Source organism: Tinamus guttatus, unplaced genomic scaffold (genome assembly GCF_059628265.1).
Source record: "Tinamus guttatus ecotype Peru unplaced genomic scaffold, ASM5962826v1 Tinamus_guttatus_pri_ptg000416l, whole genome shotgun sequence".
Classification (NCBI taxonomy): Eukaryota; Metazoa; Chordata; class Aves; order Tinamiformes; family Tinamidae; genus Tinamus; species Tinamus guttatus.
Window position 1 is genome coordinate 325,753 of NW_028288950.1, and position 19,614 is coordinate 345,366.

A 19,614-nucleotide genomic window follows, 5' to 3' on the forward strand; every position below is an offset into this window, starting at 1 on the left:
CCATACTGATTTGGGATTTAAATGTATTATGGAATTTTAATGCACTTGCAGCCATTAAGGTTCAGATAGCAGTCACAGAATAAAAGAGATGTTAATATTTGCAGACCAAATTCCGTCTTCGATCACAGCTTGCCCTATGGTTTCATGTGGATACACTGTTCTTCACTTTGCCTCAAACCCTTGACTGGGAGTGAGGTATTTCCTTTAATGCTGTTCCATCGAGACCTAGAGCTACATAACTTAGAAAACATTCCAAATTCACAGGGAATTGGAAGCAATATTAAGTTGCTTTAATATGAAAGCCCAGCCTTTCCCATTGTCTTTTAGGTGAGAGAAGAAACAGAACTCACCAAGCTTCTCTCAGAAGATTTTGTGTTCAGATCTTGATCTGATTTGGCAGAGATGATTACAAAGTCCGTGGTTTTCATCTCAGAGGAAGGTCTTGAGATAGTTTTGATACAAAGTGCATCTACAACGGCCCCTCTTTCACCTCAGCATTCATCTCAGCTCAGCAGAGCTCTCACAAGGACCTATAGATGCACAAAATTAACACCAACTTGGCAGAAGGGGGCAATGCTGTGTGAAAGGTGCTCCAGTGCAGATCAAGCAAGTTCCCCCTCCATGGGGCAGGCCGTAGCATCCCAGGTGCTGTGCAGAGCAGCACTGGTACTATGGGCCAGCACTGACCTTTCTCCTTTCCTAGAGCACGAAGGGCTGGTGCTAGGGCATCGGTGGAATCACACAAGCACAGAAAAGGGGTCATCACAGACCTCTGCTCATGTGCAAGTGACCCAGGATCAGTAAATCTGTCTTACAGCAAAAAGCCAAAGAAATGTGAGCATCGTGGACTAACATAACTAGGCGCCAGACATAAGAGCTCAGGACATGTTGTACAGACTGTTTGTAAAGACATGCTCCTGGCATTCTGAGTCCATAAATAATGTTTGCTAAGAGGTATTAGGTGCCTTCCCCAAGGGCTGCCAGAAAAAAAAGAAGAAATAAGCAGACCAGAAGGAGCTTAGGCACATTCCAGTTTGGGGAGGAGAAAGGGGTTGCAAAGACATCTCTAGCAGACTTATTACAGTACCTTTATGATATGTTTGCCTTTTCTTAGCCAGAGGGCAGGGGTGTGGGAGACATGATTCTTCTCTCTGACACCAGTAGAGATATAATGCTGTGTCTGTGTAGACAGCGTGCTCATCTGTTTGGGCCACTGCAGCAAAGGTGTCTTGAGCCGGACTGACAGCAGCCAGGGGGGTTCTGGCAACCGCTCTTATTCCAGGGAGGTGACAGTTAAATGAAGCGATCACATCAAACTTGGGAGAAAAGCAGGAGGAATGAGGAAGGTGTTTGGATCTGTATGAACAAATCTTTTCTTGCAGAGCTGACCCAGGGCAGTGTCATGTCTTCAACCAAGACAAAGGCAGTTTGCAGAGCACACCTCGAGTCCACCAATGTCCCTGCTGAGATCCTGCAGAGACCCCAAACGCTCGCAGCTGAAAGAATCTCATGATCTCTTTTTTATCCTCATATGCCCAGCAAGTCCAGCAAAAACTCCTCCTGTGACTTCCCCAAATGCTTTGCCTTAGGCCTAACTTAGTTTCCACTTAGTTCTACATGGGAGACCCCAAATCAAAGTTGGTGGGACTTAATTTCCCTTCAGCTGTTTCCAGAACCCTTCTGGGGATATAGACAACTGCTGGTCTCCATTGCTCCATTGCAGGGTTGCCAGATGTGCCAAGTCCAGAGATAGCACTTACACGGTCGCAAATTACAAAGTGGAATCAGCCTCCTGAAAATTTACCTGCTCTGTGGAAGCTGACCAGCTTTCACTACGGTATTCTGCAGGGCTTAATTATTACGTGCTGTTTTGCCCCATGGGTAGCAATATATCAGTGACAGGGGAAGCAATCCCAACACAATCTGGGATCTTTTGAGATGAAAGGTGATCTATAACTGTCCATTATATTATCCCCAGGAGATGGAGGAGAGAATTGAAAACAGCAAACATTTACTGGAAGAAAAACAAGTCCAACCCTGCATTTAATCAAAACATTTTGTTTTGTTCCATTTGTAATTATTTCCATCCAGTGAACAAATATTTTAGCAATGAAAATGACAGTTCTTTTCCATGGGCAAACAAAATAAGAATTCTCCTACAATGTTACAGTGTTCCTCTACAGTGTTAGTTCCCCTACAATGCCATGGTGAAGGTGATACATTTTTAATGTTGTGTTGAAATTTTCTGAATTTGCAATCCAATAATGCTAAAAACATTGGTTTAGGTTTAAAAATCCACTGTGTTCACTGGAGGAGCTTTTTTTTTTTTTTTTTTTTTTTTTAGGGTGGTAGTGGAGAAACCAAGGATTTGTGGGGAGAAAAGCTGAAGGGACATTTCATTATCCAGAAAAATGGAAACAACCATATTGCCTCCCTATGCAGAGCACATTGAGATCTAGCACTCAAACACCTGTAGATACATATTCCCATTCACATGTACTGGGATATTTCTTCCCTCTCCAACCCACAGAGCTCTCCAACAGTTGACAGCACTCACGTTAGTGATTTCCTGGCTAGAACACACCAGTTATTTTTCCTCTAACATCAGTAGATTTCACTGTTCAAGTGAAAGGGAGATGTAGCTCATGGACATAGCTGCTTCCTGTTAATTCTTCACCCAAGGACATCATGCTGTTTTCTGCACTGTCTCTGCTCCAGTCCTGCTTCCTGGTACTGTCTTGGCACCCCACCTATCCACCCAAACAGATCCGTTTTTGTGCCCTCTAGCAACAGGTACTTTGTGAAGGAGTCAGCATCTGCCAAAAGTGGTTTAATATCAATTAATGCAGGCTTCTTGCCATTTTCTCCTCCAGCTCAAAACAGCAGCGCGCTGATCACACATCTTTCTCCATGGCACATTGTACTACCACAAGATCAAAATATCTCCCTGAAATCCACCTATACAGCCCTTCACTGAACAAGAGGCAGCGTTCAGCTGCCTCCCCATGAAGTGACGAGGCCAAGTCAGTGTCTCTGGAAAGAACAGGAATTTCTGCTAAAGACAAGCAGAAGGGATGTGGATGCTTAATCGGCAACTTGAACAGCCTTCTCATGCAGGCATGGATGGCGTTTGGGAACCCACCTTGCTGCTTCGAGCCCTTGTTACTGCACTTCATAGCAGACAACACCAGTAGTATGTGTGTGTGCGTGTGTGTCTGGTGGTGATCTGGTTTGCGGGGAAGGGGGAGAGTTGGGACAGTCAGAGACTACCCAGATGTGTCAGCTAAATATAGGGAAGGCACTTGGGAAGCAAACCCACAACATTCAGGGGAATTGGTCCAGTTGGATGGTGCGAGAGCGTAGAGGTGACCCTTCCCTTTGCAGCAGCTCATCATCCCATGGCAAGGGAGGGGACTCCTTTTTGGTGAGGGGAAAACAAGGTGGCCACAGCCAGCTTGTGGTAGGCCAGATCTTCACCCAAATACCAGAATGCAATCTTAGCTTTACTCTGAGATAGTCAGACCTGCTGGCAACAAACTTCACCTCATCCCCCACTTGGGTACTGCTGACATTGCAAAATCCTTTCCTCACCACAAGTCTTTCCACAGAGCATGTTCTGTGTCAGAAATGAAATGTAATATGAGAGGCCAGGAAAATCTATAACGCATTGTCTTCTAGCACTTCCAGATGAACATATGATGGTTTCAAGAACTGAGAGTTAAAACTGACCAATAAAAAAATAACAATAATAATAAAAACCGATGCTGAAGATGCCTCTAAACATTCCAGGAGAACTGCAGTCAGGTACTAACTCCAACCGTCTAGCTCTACTTGTCTTATATCCCAGGGTCTTGTTCTACCTCTGGTTTTAAAGATCGCCTTTGCTTCTCGTAGAGCTTTCTCAAAATGTGAGCCACTAAGGCCCACTTTCTGTCAAATCTCAATAAAAGCCCAGAAGTTCAAATACAGGCCTTTGGTTAAGTTTGTATCTCAGAACAACCTGATCATCAGCTCACCTATGTAGGGATTCAGGATGATTACAGATTCATTTGTACATCTGCAACATCATGAATTTTCTCTCATCATCTTTTTTTCTTTTTCCTAATTCCCAAGATTGCAAATCTTTGCAAGCTGAATGGTTACAGCCAGGAGGTGTATCAATCTACACTGCACTTCAGCCACCAAGACAGACTAGACTATGAACAGAGAGGCCAGGAAGGTTCAGAGCTAAGGAATATTTCTATTTCAAGTGCACAAACACGTAACGCTACCTGCAAGGCTTGCAGATAAGAAAATCTGCAGACACTTGAGCTAGCACTGGAGCCAGAAACATTACACCAGGTCTGAGCAGGAGCCGTGCTGCCGCCACAGCTGCACAGCTTTTGGGCTCCAGCAGCGCTGCAGTGCTCTGCGCAGCTGACGCAGCTTCCAGGCACTGGCAGGGCTGCAGGCTGCAAATCCCTTTTTTATTTTTATTTTTTTATTTGCTTTGTTTTTCTCCATTATGGACTTAGACTGCTACACCTATGTCATTTAAACAAGATCCTTTAAGGAAGTACTAATTCCTGCCTTGAAACAGCCACTACTCAAATAAGCATAATGACAAGATTTCTAGTTCAAGTTATTACAGATATTAACTGTTACTACAGTCAGTGAGAGCAATAGAGAGAGAGAGAGAGAAAAAAAAAAGTGGTTCTGAAGGACTCTTTTAGAAAAGAAGAACTCTCCCTTAAAAAAAGTCTCAAGTGTGGTCCCACAAACCTATGCATCATCATAGGCACATCCAGGTAGGAGGCCAGCAATTTTCATGTTTCCACTAGCTTGCACTCTTGCTTGGGCCAAGTCCTCTACAAAGATGAGGACAAAGACAACACAGGCTGCTCCTTGTGAGGCTGCGGGCGCCCGGGATGAGGGGCTGTGGGCAGCGCTCCCTCCCCTATGCTGCCCATTGCGGGTGGCTGAGGAGAGGCCAGTTGTAGTAGCGGGCTGGTTAGGACAAGTACTGGGACACCTTTCGGTGGCAAAAAAGCACTGAATCCTGGGGGAGCTGTTGTGTTGATCAAGGTGATGGGGGTTGGAGTAGATGATCTCTAGAGGTCCCTTTCAACAACAATTATTCTCTGATTCTGTGAAAACCGTGATGGCTCTGTGGAGGTACCCGAACTGCCTCCAATAAGGGCAGAGAGATTGTGGAAGGGGGAACTCCTGAGCTCCTCACGCCTCTGCCTTTCCCCTGGTGGCTCCTTCCCTTCGCTGGCTGCACCTCCCCTTCCCTTATCGCATTCTCCCCATTCCTCGCATCGCCTCGAGAGCGCTAAGCTCACCCTGTGCGCGTCCCGCAGCCATGCCGGCGCGTTAAGCTTCCGTAACGTGGGCCTGGGGCATTTGGGTCTGCAGGAGCTGCACCGCAGTGGTGGGGCAGACACCCCGCTTCTCCCATAGCCCCAAGGGCTAGGGGCACCCTCCCACCGCCTTCGCTGGTCTTAACGCTGCATTAAAAAACAGCTTCCGATTGACGCCATCTATCTATCTTAACTAGGTCTCCTCCATCTATTCCTCACTGTCCTGGATCATGCTTATCTTATCTTGCAAACCTGACTCCACATCAGGCAGTTTAGTGTTTATACGAAAAAGGGTTTGGCTTTCAAAACAGTTGGACAGCTGCAAACAGAGCAAGATCTTCACAACAGCCTCGCCTGCGTTTTTGTGGCACTCAAATGAGCAGCCAGCTTGTCCCAGGGGGCTCTGTGGGGTGGTTTACTTTGAAAACATGACTTCAAATACCCCTGCAATATTTAGATGTGTAGCTTCTGTTGGAGAGAAAAAAAAAGAGAGAGACTTGGGGCAGGTGCCCCCCTAGCAGTCAAGCTTACCTGACATCTGCTCTGCAGCCTGCCACAGCCTTGCTCAGGGCCTCCCTCTGAGCCTGCAAGAATAGGATTTGTTGGGACAAATGGAGATCTGGCCTCATCTGTTTTTGACTTTTATAGAACCTGAGCAATTGAGTTTCCAAACCTGAAACAGTATTTATTGTCTCTTTGCCTTTGCTTTGTATTTGGCCTAACCCAGGAGTAGGTAAATTGTGCTGCATGACTGCAAATCACTGAGATCCAAAGCTGGGTCATTTGGAGGTCAGTATCTGCTCTTTTGCACTCCTCTCTGTCCTTCTTTTTTTTTTTTTTTTTTTTTTTTTTTAAGAGCACTGCCAGGAACATTTTGGAAAGCACCAAAGAAAGCTGTCATTATATAAATCCACTAAAAATACATATGCCCATTATTTTAAGTTGGCATAGAAGCCAGCCTGTCATAACTCAGTTCAGTCTTATTGGCCTTAAATGAAGGATCATTGCACAACAAGTCTGTTACAGTGACTGTTCAGGTGTAGGACACGTTGGTGACAGCAGTCCTCTGTCCCATGAGCCACAGAGCACTGCAGAGTCGTGAGATGATGCATCAGAAATCTCCTGTTATTTGAGGATACGGAAATATCACTCAGGCGCTGCCTATAGACCATTGATTCATCATCAGCCAAACGGGAAATTTCAGTCTGAATGGCAGTTCTAAATTAGAAGGCACAGGGAAGTCTGCAGTAGAATAGCAGACTTGTCTCCATGCATCCCACAGTAAACAAGAATACGAAGTATTTTATAGAAAAATAAATCAGCAGTAATGTGGTTGGAATAGAAGCCACAGAGGGCCTACCCCCAAACCTCCAAAAAATGCTTGGTAGCATTTCATTTTCTTCAGTGGGCTTGGATCATAACAGGACAGGGTGGGATTTGAAGGTGACATCAGCACTTCACATCTGAAGCTAGAACAGCTCCACTTTTACATTAGTTTGAAGAAGAAAAAAAAAATATAGCACTTCACGATGAACTCACTTTTGCTATTCTGGACAGCAGTTGTTACTCGTTGTGCATACAGACTTACTGCCCAGGCAGGTCTTACAAAGGAACACGGTTTTACCTACTTTTTACAGGTAAGGAAATGGAAAGCACAAAGGAATGAACTGGCTTGACTGGGAACGCAGACCTCCCTAATGCTGGTGTCAGATCTGAGCTCCTGTGCCCTCCCTGCCAAGTGAAAGAGGTGCCAGAGGTAGGGCCAAGCAACAGCCCACACCTGCTGCATTTACACAGCCACGCATGCAGAGTGTGGCCCACGGTCCACAGGCACGTTACCAACACGAATTCACAAGCAGTGGAGCCAGAGATATCCTCTGGGATGTCCAGAGGAAATACACACCCAAGAACTGGATATCAGAGTTGTGCACAAATGAAAGAGCATTGATTTGGCTTCAGCAAGCGATTTCTAAAATAGCAGGTTTGCAGAAACAGATGCTATTTGTAAAGTGACTCTGTGGTTTGTCCAAACAGGTCCTTGGCTACAGGATACTATCCTGTCATCAACGACACTGGTTTTCATTTTTTCCTGTCTGGAAACCCCCTGTAAAATTTTATAGTGAAAGTAATGTCTTATGTAGCACATTAAACCTACTGTGAGCAGCCTTAAACACCTACAAAGCTGTTTTCCCAAGTTACTTCATCTGAATACTGGAGTCCACAGGAACCAGCAACCACTGCCCCACACTAACCTTTCTGGTGTTTTCTGTAAGAAAAGCCTCCACCTGGCAACTCTCAGTGCTCATGCAGCATCCAAGGGCATGTGTACTCCACCATGTTGCTGAACTTCACCGGTACAAATTCTCATGTAAATTATCAAAGTCCTGAAGCTGGGCTCATTTAATGCATATCAACAGCCACTAGTCCCCGTTTTTTTTTTCCACAGAAGAAGAAAAAAAAAAAAAGAAAAGAAAAGAAAAAAGAAAACCCAACAATGTATGCCCCCTCTAAGTGGGAAACAGTCAATTCTGTAATTAAATTGTGTGAGCACAGTTATGAACACAATTAAGGTAAAATATAGTCTATTGAAGTTGGTGGGAGCTTTATTATTAACTAAAGTTTCACCTCTGTGTTTCAGATGGTTAATTCTCCTTTTCAAGGAAAGAAACCATTATTTAATCAAAATGACATGCATGATGCAATGCCTCTATCGTATTCAAACCTTCAGGATGTGTTTAATCGGTTCTAATTAAATTGCTATACAAGAAAAATGTTTATTTCTACTGATGTGCCTGTATGTACTCAAGGGAAAGCAATGCAAATTGCCAGGGATTTCGTTAACTGTTATTTGCACTGCTCTAAACTCTGATGATGTATTTAGCACGTCTAACTCTTCTCTTGCACTACACTGAAACAGGTTGCTCTAAAATGAGAGCATTCCCAAACTGAAGCAATGCAGCGTTTATAGCAAGGTAGAGGAGGCAAACATTGCCAAACCCTTGGTGCTGTTAATCGTGACGTTTAAGCTGCGCTTTCATAACAGCTGGGATTCTCCAGGGCTAAAAAGCCAATAAGCAGAGGTGGAGAGATGCTCCCAGATTGCACGACCCACAGCTCCTGGCACGACGCCGTGCTGCAGCGAGCCTGGCAGATCCTCCCTGGGATTGAGGTGCCCCCAGTTCCACACAGGGAAAGAGTCATAAGACAGAGAAACAGGCTTCACAGCAAGGCCCTAAGAGCTGTGCCCGGCCTGCAGCGTGGACACGTGCGGACTGGCACCCAACTCTCTGCTTCTCCTCAGTGTTGGCAGCAGGGAAAAGGGGGCTACAAGAACCCCAGAGGGAGAAAAGGGAGGCCCTGGCAACAACACCTCTCCTCTGAGCCCTGGCAGTTTTTCCTTGTCAGCTTTTCCCTCAGTTTCATGGTGGAAAACTCCCTGACGCCCTCTGATCTTTTCTGTCACGGTTCCCTGGATTTCTGTCCAGTTTTACCAGTCCCTTCTTGACAAAGCAGAGCATGAAACTATGCAGCACTTCCAGTGTGCTCCACCAAGGCTTTGCAGAGAGGAACGAGTCTTGCTCTAGCCCTACTGAGCTATGCCCCCATGCCCTGACCCTCACCTTACCCTGTTCCATCTGCGTATTTCCAGACAGTGTGCATACACACAAATATGGGGTTGGATAAAACACTACTTGGTCCCATGGGATGGTCTTTGTAAAGGAACCTGCAGGAGCTTAACCCAGGTCTTGGGGACACTGGTCTTTTATCCTTTCTGAAATATCCCACCTGCTGAGGCCAGCTCAGTTGGTCTCAGAGGGTTTCATCCATTAGCGTCACCTTCCCCCTGCCAAAACCCAGCCCAAGCACTTGCTCTGTGTGGAAAGGAGACATCCTGGTCCCCGAGTCCTGACCCCAAACATGGTTCCAGAAGGGAATCAAACTCCAAGCTGGTAGCAGGACACAGGCACAGCATATCCTTCACCAAGTGCCAAGTTTTATTTTAAGCTTAGAAACTACTGTTTTGTCCAAAACAAGGTATCTCTGTGCCATTTGCAGCCCTCTGTCTATGTGAATGGGCTGGGGGTGACATTTGCTTTTCTCTATCTCTGGTCACCTGCCAGGGAAGTTTGTTCTTAATTTCCTACACAAATCCTATCCTTTCCTCAAAGAGCAAATAGATGTAATCAGAAAACCTAGTCACAGACATGGGCTGTCTCACAGACAGGAGACACCTGAGGACCCACAGAGGATCCCCTCCATCCCTAGCCCCAGGGCACCACAGCAGAGCTCCCGATCCAGCCTCTAAGCTTGGGTCCCACTCCAAGCTGACACAGCCACTGTCAAGGGAGGGGATTGCTGAGGTGAAGTTATTCCTAAACTAAAAAAATACCCTTCTCCATGACTACTGAGTGCTCCAGAGGCTGAAGACGATGTGTGAGCACCAGTTCTCCGGCTCCAGCTTGGGGCCACACACTCATTGCCTGTCCTGGCTCCAGTCTCTTCCCAGCGGGGACAGCAACTACCCCAGCAATGCCCAGGACCAATGTGCCCATCACCACGGCTCACCCTGCCACCTGGGGCACTGATCCCCACTGTGCCTCCCAGGACACTCGGGTCCCACAGATAAACAAGACACCTCCCTCTGCCTCGTCTCAGGCTCCACCCTTCCTTCCTTCCTTCCTTCCTGAGGGGCTGCCCTCCTCCTCGGATACCTCGGAGGCTTTTCCTATCCTTCACCAGCTCCCCAGAGTGTCTCCTGGCAGCATCCCTGGCCTTGTGCCTAGCCTACCTCCCAGGCACCTCCCTGGTACATGGAAGCGTGTGATCTACCACAGTAGCATGGGAGCAGTTGAGCACCCTCCTTCTTCCCCCTAAGCTCTCCCAGTGCAGCAGGAAGCTTGTCCTGGCACTGGTGGGGGACAGGACATTTGGGGGGCCAGGCAGAAGAGTGGCAGTGGATAGATGCCTGCGCACACCAGTGCAGGGAGAGGAGAAACAGCTGATTGCTCTCCAGGGAGCCCTCACTACCCATACATTGTCCAGTGGTGGCAGAAAGAGGAGGAAACCTGTAGGAGAGCAAAAGGAAACTGTGGAGGACTTGATCCATAAGATAACCAAAAAAGCAGTCAGCCTTTGCAAGGTGTGAGTCCTCGGGAAAGCAGGGAGAACTGTGCTGCTTTGCGCTGCCCAGCTCTGGAGAGCCACAGAGCTGTGACCTGATTGTCACCACTGGATGCAATAGCTCCTGAAGGCAAAGAGCCTTCAGCCCATCACACTGAGTGCAAAAGTGTCAGCACACACACACAAGGACAGGTTGTGCCCTGTAAGCCTGCTGGCCTCAGGCTCCCAAGCCAAAGCATCAGGCCACTGCTTCTCATGGGGCCCTGCAGCAGCAGTGAAGGGCTGAGAGCGCTCAGCTGCGCTGGAGTCCAAAGTGCTCCTGCAGTTTGAGCCATCCCCACCCTGGAGAGGCTGGTGAACATGTCAGCAACCAGAAGGGAGGCCGAGGTGTTCAGCTGGTGGCGGCTCTCCCCGCGCACCACTTGGAGCAGCAGCATCTGGGTGCAAGGTAGAAAGGGCTCAAGGGGACTTTACCCGTGCAGACAGGCTTTACTAGTTGCACTTACTGCATTTATTAGATTCCTTGAGAAGAGAGAAAACTGCAATGTATCTAGACTGAGACAAGTGTCTGCAGCAATGCACAAGACTTGCAGGGGTTAACATGCCATGACACAGACTTGAGAGCCTCTTGCTATCCCAGCAGGCTATTTTTCGCATTGTAAGGGAATTGCAGTAAAACAGTTTCCTCTTTTCTGACCCCAAACCTTCACCTGGACAAATCATACATGTGCAGGCCACTGCCAAGCTAGCAGGAGGATCATTCCACGGGAAATGTGCGTCTTCTGGAAACCTCTGTTTACAGGAAGGCAAGTGTCATGTATTTCCTCTTTTTCCTGTTCAAACTTCTTTTTTTTTTTTTTTTCCTCCTGCCTGCCGTGCAACATCCGGGGGCACTAAGGTGCCCCCCTGAGGGGAGAGACCACCTTGGCCCTGAGAAGTCCTGGGCTCAGCAGAGCAAGAAGAGGAAGGAAGAGGAAGGCAGCCAGGGAGCAGAGGGCTTCCCAGGACCTCGCAGCAGGGCTGGAGCTGAGCGCAGCCCCCACCAGTGCCCCCTGCCCTGCATGTCCATGACATGACATTATCACTGTCTTTATTGCCCTCTCCTCCCCACATCAGTTATCACATGGATCCAATATCTCACTGCTAGAGAAACCCCAAAACCTTGCTTGGATCAGCATGAGAGAAAATGGGTTCAAGTTAAGGGGTTGACTGCTTTGCATGGGGTCCTTTTGTGGCACTTTGCAGGTGTAAAAAACAACCCAGTATGTAGTCAAGCAGCCTGCCCAGATCCGGCCTCTAAGTGCAGGGTCAGAGAACAAGGTGGAAAGTGAAGTCTAATATACATGTACGATGAAAGATTGACAGTTATTTCATTGTGTACTTCAGTGAGAAAACCACAAAGACAGCCATACTGGAACATGTTTTCCTTCACCACAAATAATTCACGCCAGGTGGAGGGGCCCTCTCAGTGCATGAGGAATCCTGCAATTTGGGGGCTGCACACCTCGAAGAAGATGGTCCTGAAACGACACACAAAAATCCTGTTCTACCAGACAAGCTGCAGCAGCAGGAGGTAAAGTTATTTGTGCAGGGGACCTGCCTAAAGCAAAACAGCAGGGGAACACCTGCCCCAGCCTGAGAGCTCGCCTGAGCAAAGCCACGGCATAATTTGCCTCTCAAGGAGTTTTTCAAAGCAGGCTGTTTTCTTTGCACTTGGGGATCTTAGTGGACACTTTGGGCACTTTGGACACAAAGTAATCGCTTTGGGGGGAAGATTCAGGGGCGATTTCAACCATGGCAGTGCACATTAGTAACCGAGCATGGAGCAATCACAGCATGGCCTGGACAGTAACTGCTAAAGTAGATGTCTTGCTTTCCAGCTGCCTAATTTAGGAATATATCACACTATAAACAGCACTTGCCCTAGAAGCTTACAATTTGACTAGACAAGGTGAAAAAAGGTGAGGAAAAGGAAATGTTATTTCAGGCATTTACAGCTCTCCCCTCCTTGTTTCAGTTCTGGGACTTTCAGGAACATAAGACTCCCAGTCTGCACTTTTGGGACCACAGCAGCTAAACACCAAACTCACGGCCACTGCAGCACAGGGACTGATGTGCCAAGGTAGCTCTCGTGAGCCCTTGTCCTCCCCCTGGGAGCACAGGCTGCTGGCTCTGACATCCACTTCCCTTCAGCCCAAGGCTCACCAGGGTGACAAGAAGGGTAGGACGCAGCTGTGCCCCTGGGGATCCAGCGATGCTTCAGCTTTCCACACTTGGAGTCTTCTTGCAGTGAAAATTTTTCTTACAGCTAAGGAAACTGATACATCTACCAGAAATGAAACTGATGCTGACTATGAGTTTTTTTTTTTCTCCTCTCTCTTTTTGTTACATCCTCTGCAAGTCGAGAGGGAATTTCCTGCCTCAAATGCAACCTAGAGAAGCCCGTTGCACAGTGGGATGCAGAGATGAGAGGGGAAGAGCCCTAACACAAGAGCTGAGCCCACATCTGGGTGCACACTGCCAGCAGCCGAGACCAAAAGGCTCGTGCAGTACACACCGTGACCCAGGGCATCCTTGCAAGGTGCTGGCCATCCAGCCCCACTAAAAAAAGAACAACTGAAATGGAGACTTTGAGAAAAGTAACCCAGTGTTTCTCAAGGCTCCCCAGTGAATGCTGAGAAGCAGCAGAATTATGGCTGCCAGACGAGGGGAGAAGCTGCGGAATAGAAACGTCCGTCCTTTCTCGATGGCCTGCGACAGCGAGATGTTTGTGTAGAGGGGACAGGACCTTTCCAGAGGGCTCATAAGGTTTAGAGCAGAGAACATTAATTTTCAGTTTCCTTTTCTGCACTTTCCTCGGTTTTGGACACCCAAAACAAATGTCACTTGTTTCTTACTTGGGGGCTGGAATCAGTGCTGTTTGCTGCTCAGAATTATGAGCACAAAGAGGGGTGAAGGAAAAAAAAAAGGAGGGGGGGAAGCTTCAAATAGATGCTTTCATATTGGAATAAAAGACCTAAGAAAATGGTAACATTTACCTGTTCCAGTACTAAGCTAATTAGGTATAAAACTTCAATGCTAATACAGACAATAAACACGAGTTGAAAAACAAAAATGTAGTTTTTTAAAAATAGTGTAGTTATGCCTCTAAAACTTTTCAAGTGCAGACAAAAATAACCACACAACAGCTTTGTAAGCATACAGCAGCGTCTAACAACAGCTTTGTAGGGCCCTCTGGACTCTGAGCAGCCACATATTGTGTCAACACCAGGCACTTGTAAAATTAATTATCGGTTATATACATACAAGCACATTCTCTTGCACCTAGAGTATTGAAATCTTGTATTAACTTCCAGTTATTTGCATTCCAAGTTTTGCCCTAGCCTAGGGCTTGAACAGTTGGTTTGAGTGCTTTCCAGGGGATTTTCTTCTTCTTCAAAAGCTTACTGTCACTGGTTGTTTTTATTTCTTACATTTTGGTAACAGTCATTTCTATTGGCCCCAAGCATTTGTTGAACACAAAGAGATAAACTGAGCTTAGAAATGGCCAGTTTGAGACTTTGTTTAAGAACGGAGTTTTCAGGTGGTATTAAACATTTCCCTCATTGCAAATTAGAGTCATTCCTCTGGACCTTGAAACCACAGCACCCAAAGCCCAAGACACATCTGAAAATGCTGGCTACAACTCTGATTACCTCTTGGTCTGAGCTGAAAGTGACTTAAAGGAATGTCTCCTCAGGAAGGATATAGAGGAGAAGCCCTAACAAGAGGGGAAAATGGTCTGTGTAATGATTAAAAGGGGACTGTGCCATGCCATAATTATGTCTATAATTAGTCTTGCCCAGAGCACTTGGAATTGCAGCTGTACACAGACATCAGCACTGTAGCTTCCCCCCCACCCCGCTCCAAGCTACTTACAAAAAATAAGAAAGAAAAAACAAAACAAAACAAACAGCCGCTGGGCGATACAAGAGTATGCTGAACAGTGCTCAAAACCACTGAGTTCTATGTTAGGAGGAGAGGAAGGCACAAACCACACCAGGACTGGAGTAGCGTCTGACAGCAGCAGGGCTAGGGCTGAGATGACAATACTTTGTCCCCAGAACACCTCTGGTTGCTCGCAATGCTATTGAATTCATACTAAGACACCTGCAACAACAGGTTGCCCAACATCTCCCACCATATGAAATCTGGTGCCGTTTGCAGCGTGGGGCCTTTGGGAAACTTGTTGAAAACACTGTAAAGCAACAGACATTTTACAAATTGAGCCCTTCCAGGTCTTCTAGACCAGTTTTTAGCACATCCACCCACAGCTCCTCAGAAGGAATGGCCTGTCTTCCCTTGCTCCTATAAAATGGTCTCTAATCTAGGAGCACCCCAGTGCAGGGCAGAGGAGGTTAGGGAGAGCAGGACCAGCTCCATCCCTCCCCCCAACACTTGGGCTGCCCCAGCTCTTCAACCCAAGCACTCGCTGTCCTGCCCCTGTGTGGGAGCAGAGCTTGGGCCTACAGATGGCCCTGCCGTTCACTGGGAACATCCCAGGAAGCAACAAGGTGACAAGAGAGCAAGGAAAAGCAGCCATGTGCTGGGGTAGGGGTCCACAGGTCACCTCTTCCCTGGCCTGAGGCTGACTTGGTGTTAGAGAAACAGGCTGCAGGCCCCTTGGTGCGTTTTCTTCCCTCCCTGAGGGCGTTTATGGTCTCTGGGTTGGGCTGGCCCTGGACATTGTCCTCCTTGGCTTTCCCACAAACACTCAGTGCCTGCTGAGCACCTCAGGTGCTGCCAGGGCAGCGTTTCAGTGCTGCCCGCAGACACACTGTCCCAGCGCAGCGGGAAGCAATGGGGACAGCACAATAAATCTTCCCGCATTGGGAGGAAGGAAGGATGCCTTCTCTTGCATGACAAGAGCTTGGGAACAATCAAATAACAATTAAATAGCAAAGCAACTGTGGAAGGGTAAATTAAATTGCCTTTTTATATATATATATATATATATATATATATATAACATTTTTTTTTAACTGTAGCTGGTGCAAATGGCAAGCTGCAGGGGCTTTACCACAAGAAGGCAATTTGCCCCAGTGGACCTCTGACCTGAGGCGTTTGGTTTGGAGGTGGGGGACAAGGACTAGCATCCTGGGGAGCTGATCTACGGACAGGTGGGTTGGCTCTCCAGCAACAGCTCCCCTTCCCTCCGCTTTTCTCTTGAGTTTGTAGCAGGACTAGGTCACTCTAGGGCCAGCTCTGAACAGATCTGACCCTGGGCAGCACCCAGCACCTGCTTGTGGTCTCCTCTGGGCCCCTGATCCTGGGGGCAGCTGGAGCCCATAGAGCTGGGCTGGTTTAACCGGTGGAACAGCCCATTTTCTCCTGACAGTGCTGGAGTCAGCAGGAGCCTGGATGGGAGAAAGGCAGGGAGGGACTGGCAATCCCTTGGCAAACACAACCGGAGAGACCCTGGATAGGCTATCGGGCTGGGGGGTGGATTGCTTAAACCTAGCCCGAGGGGCGATCCTCACTCGTGTGCAGGGAGGCACGTACGCAGGGCGCAGGCCTTGCGGATGCGCTGTGAACATGCCAGGCCCTGGGTGCCTGGCCCGTGTGCTCCCAGCTCATTCGCGTGGGGCAGCACCACAGATGCTCCCGTGGGAGCTTGGGTTCTGCACAGCACTTCCCCCTCACCCTTCCTACCATAGCCTGCAGACCTGTTACAATCGAGGCAGAGTTTTGCATTGCAAGCACCCTACTTGGGATTTAACCAGGGAAAGGCAGAAAGAAATCAAGAAACAGAATTGCTCCATGCTCTGCTCCCCACCCAAAACATTCCAGCCTTCCTTTTCCTGCCACTTGAGGGGAGGGGGGGGATGTTTATTGGCATTATGCAAGTGCCGAAGTATTTTTCTTTTTTCTTCGCGCCTGCCTACTCTCTCTCTCTCTCTCTCTCTCTCGCGGGGGTTGCAAAGGTAGCGCAAACCCCTCCCGCCAGCTCGCCTTATCAGCCCAAGGAGACGCATTCCTCAGGGCTGCTCCCTCCGTAGTCCCCGCTGGCCAGGCGCCCATCACCGCCGCCTCCCGCCCGCCCGCGCCCCGGCGCCGCCCAGAGCCGCCCGCTCGCGCGGGCAGCGGCCGCCGCGAGGCCGCCGCGATGGCCGCGCCGCGCCGCTGAGGGCGGCGATGCTGCCCCGGCGCGGGACCTTCGCGCTCCGCGCCCGAGGTGAGTCCCGGCGCGGCCCCCGCCCGCTCCCCGCGGCCTCTCGCTCGGCGCCGGCGGCCCCGCGGCCGCGCTCCGCGCCCGCCCCGGCTCAATGCTGCGCTCGCTGCTCGCCGGCTGCCTCTGCGCGCACCCAGGTAAGCGCCGGCGGCGGCTCCGCGCGGCCCGCGGCACCGAGCGGCTCTCGGGGGGACAGGCTCGTTCGGCGGCGGCAAAACGGGGGTCGGGGCAGCCGCGCTCCCCGAGCGAGCGCCGCGGAGGCAGAGGGGCACGTCGGGGTGAGAGCTCCGGGGAACGAGCAGATGTCAGCGCACCACCCGCGATCCCTGGCTCCCAGGATCGTGCCCTGGTTCTGGCTTGCGTGAGGTGGATCAGCACTGCCCTTCAACCCTGCAAGTGTGCCCCATACCGGCAAGGATATAATACCACCTTCCCTAGGCTGGTACATCCCCAAGAAACAGAAGCTATCCTCACTTTGAGAGGTTTTTGTCCCTCTCCCTCCTGTTCAGTGAAGCTGAGACAAGGGAGGCAGGGAGGACAGCTTTGAATTTGCAGTAGATTAGGTGCCACTTTGGAAGTTTGTCATCAAAGCAATTGGGGTGGCCCCACCTGCCTGAATCTTTGCTGAGTCTGCCCTTTTCAGTTCTGACGGGTTTGGTGCGTCTTACACCTTAGCAAGTTGTGTAGCCTCCGAGCCCACATAGCAGAACCTCATCTATGAGCAGCTTGGCTTGCACCAGCTGGAAACACTCTGCAGTGGCTGTGCCTATTGACAACATTGCACTGGATCAGTTTGCTTAGCCCAGAGGTGGCTACAGATGGAGTTTGCCAGACTCAGCAGATAAAGCTGGGCAACAGTTTTTGCAGCATCTTAGCCATAAAACATCTACTGGGGAGCACTTTGTTCTGCCCAGAGTCTCATTGTCCTACTTGTGATCTGACCCCTGTGTCTCTGGACCACTGCAGCGCGAGCAGCTCCTTGAGGCAGCGCAGACTGTCCTGTCCATGGGCATGTGCTCACTCCCTCCCTGCCAGGAGGGCTCTTCCAGGCTCTCCTACTCCAGAGGTTTAGCTCAGTGCACGCTAAAGCCTCTCATGTGCCTTGTGTGCAACTCCCAGGTGCCCTGCTAGCAAGGGCTGCTGAAGCACATGGCTGTGCCTGGGCTTGGTCTGGAGACTGCATTCACCAACAGCACAAAGTGTTGGCTTGCAAAGCCACACTAATGTGGCCAGGGGAGCACCCGAATCTTGTTGCAGGGCAGGGGGCGGGATGTGTGTTTGAAGAGATGCTACCTTCAATACGGTAGAAATGGCCTTTATTTTTTTTTTCCTCCTCCTCCTGAGGAAGGACTCAGCTCTGAACTTGTTCCCCCCAGACTATACAGCACAAGACTTACAGCAGGGCCAGGCAGGAGGGGAGCTGAAACTTAAGGCTTGCTGTGTCACACGGCACCATCCCTCAGCCCTAGAGGCCATGTCAGGAGAACAGGCACATCACACAGGGCATTAAAGAATTGGGAGAGAGAAATTAAGCTAGATTTTCTCCAAGCAAGAGACCAGGAGGGAGCTTCCTAAATCTTAGCTGCAAAGAAACATCAAATACCGTGTTCTGGCTTGGGCCATATCTTGGGCTCAAAAAGAGCCAATAACTTGCTTTTTCTTGCCAGTTTCATGGTAAGGACTTTAAAGCTGCATCTCCAAATACAGCTTGGGAGGGAGAATGCAAACCAGATGCCTCCTTAGCTCCTTGTGTCATTGCTGCCTTGCTAATGAGCAGCTCAGCAGCCAGGCATTGCAGGCTGCGAGAAAGCAAATGAAGAATAAGAGAGAACAGGGAACATAGCCCAGCAGCACAGGGCAAGAATCCAGTGCTGAAGAGAGACAGAAAGGAAATTTGGGTGCTAAACCAAGAGGAGCAAAAGCAGGCACTCATGTGTTCCCTTTTACCTTCTCCTACCATGAGATATAATGAGGCCCTGGAGAATAAGTATAGACTGGTCCAGCAATGTTGGTGTCCCCCTTTAAGTGGATATCAATGGCAAAACAGCTGCCATATAGCAAACAAACATTTTTGGAGTGGCAGATTTTAGTCAGGAGAGTAGACTGGATCTGGCCCTTCTTTTCTTAGAGTTGTTGGAACAGAATGTTTTGGGGTGGCAGGACACCTTGCATCAGCAAGTTCGGCCTACTGTAGCAGCAGAACTCCATCTCCTCTCCTTGCATGTTGTCCTACCAAGCTCCTTGTACAGCCATGGGGAGGGCCACAAAGAGCAGAACCCTCCCTGCTCTCACTGCCACCAGGAATTATTTCAGACCTCCCCACTGGGACCACCACCTGCTCACTGCCACCCCATGCGAGCTGGAGGTTCTCTAGGGTTTTGCCTGGGGACAGCAAAGACTGCACATATCAAACAGGTTAGGAGCTTGAGTGACCTCTCTGACAGGATTCATGAGTTCCTTTAACTTCAGCAGAAGCATGGGGGCTTAACCACCCCGGTCTGTAGGGCTGCAGGACAACTGTTTATCCAAGCTTATTATAGGCAATAAAACCTGAATTACTGCATAGCTGTCATCCCTGGGGGGCAAGTCCCACCCCTGCAGAGTGCCTCCTGTCTGCTTATACATTTCTGGCTGAATATTCCTGTGTGATATGACACTACTTGCAAATCATACCATCAGGGAAAGGTCTTTCAACTTCGACATTTTTGCAAAGGTGTGGAATATTTACTTCCATCACTTTCTGCTCAGATGCATTAGCAAGCTGTATACCAAGTGACATAGAATCATAGAATGCTTAAGGTTGGAAGGGACCTCTAGAGGTCATCTAGTCCAACCCTCCTGTACACACAGGGTCACCTAGAGCTATGGCACAGGACTGCATCCAGGCATGTCTCCAGAGAAGGAGACTCCACAACCTCTCTGGGCAGCCTGTTCCAGTGC

At 49.0% G+C, this 19,614-nt stretch overlaps 1 protein-coding gene across 3 annotated transcripts in view; it reads left to right on the forward strand.

Annotated features, from left to right (window-relative positions):
- Positions 1–16,598: 16,598 nt before the first annotated feature.
- Positions 16,599–19,614, forward strand: part of LOC104577472 (uncharacterized) — a 32,835-nt gene continuing 29,819 nt past the window's right edge. The window contains exon 1 of one of the 3 annotated variants that reach the window (XM_088531410.1): positions 16,599–16,677. In XM_088531410.1, the coding sequence (XP_088387536.1) occupies positions 16,638–16,677 (40 nt within the window). In that variant the 5' untranslated portion in view covers positions 16,599–16,637. Of the gene's footprint in view, positions 16,678–16,741; positions 16,812–19,614 lie in introns of those variants that run through there. The other 2 variants (XM_088531409.1, XM_088531408.1) reach the window with 2 other exon arrangements.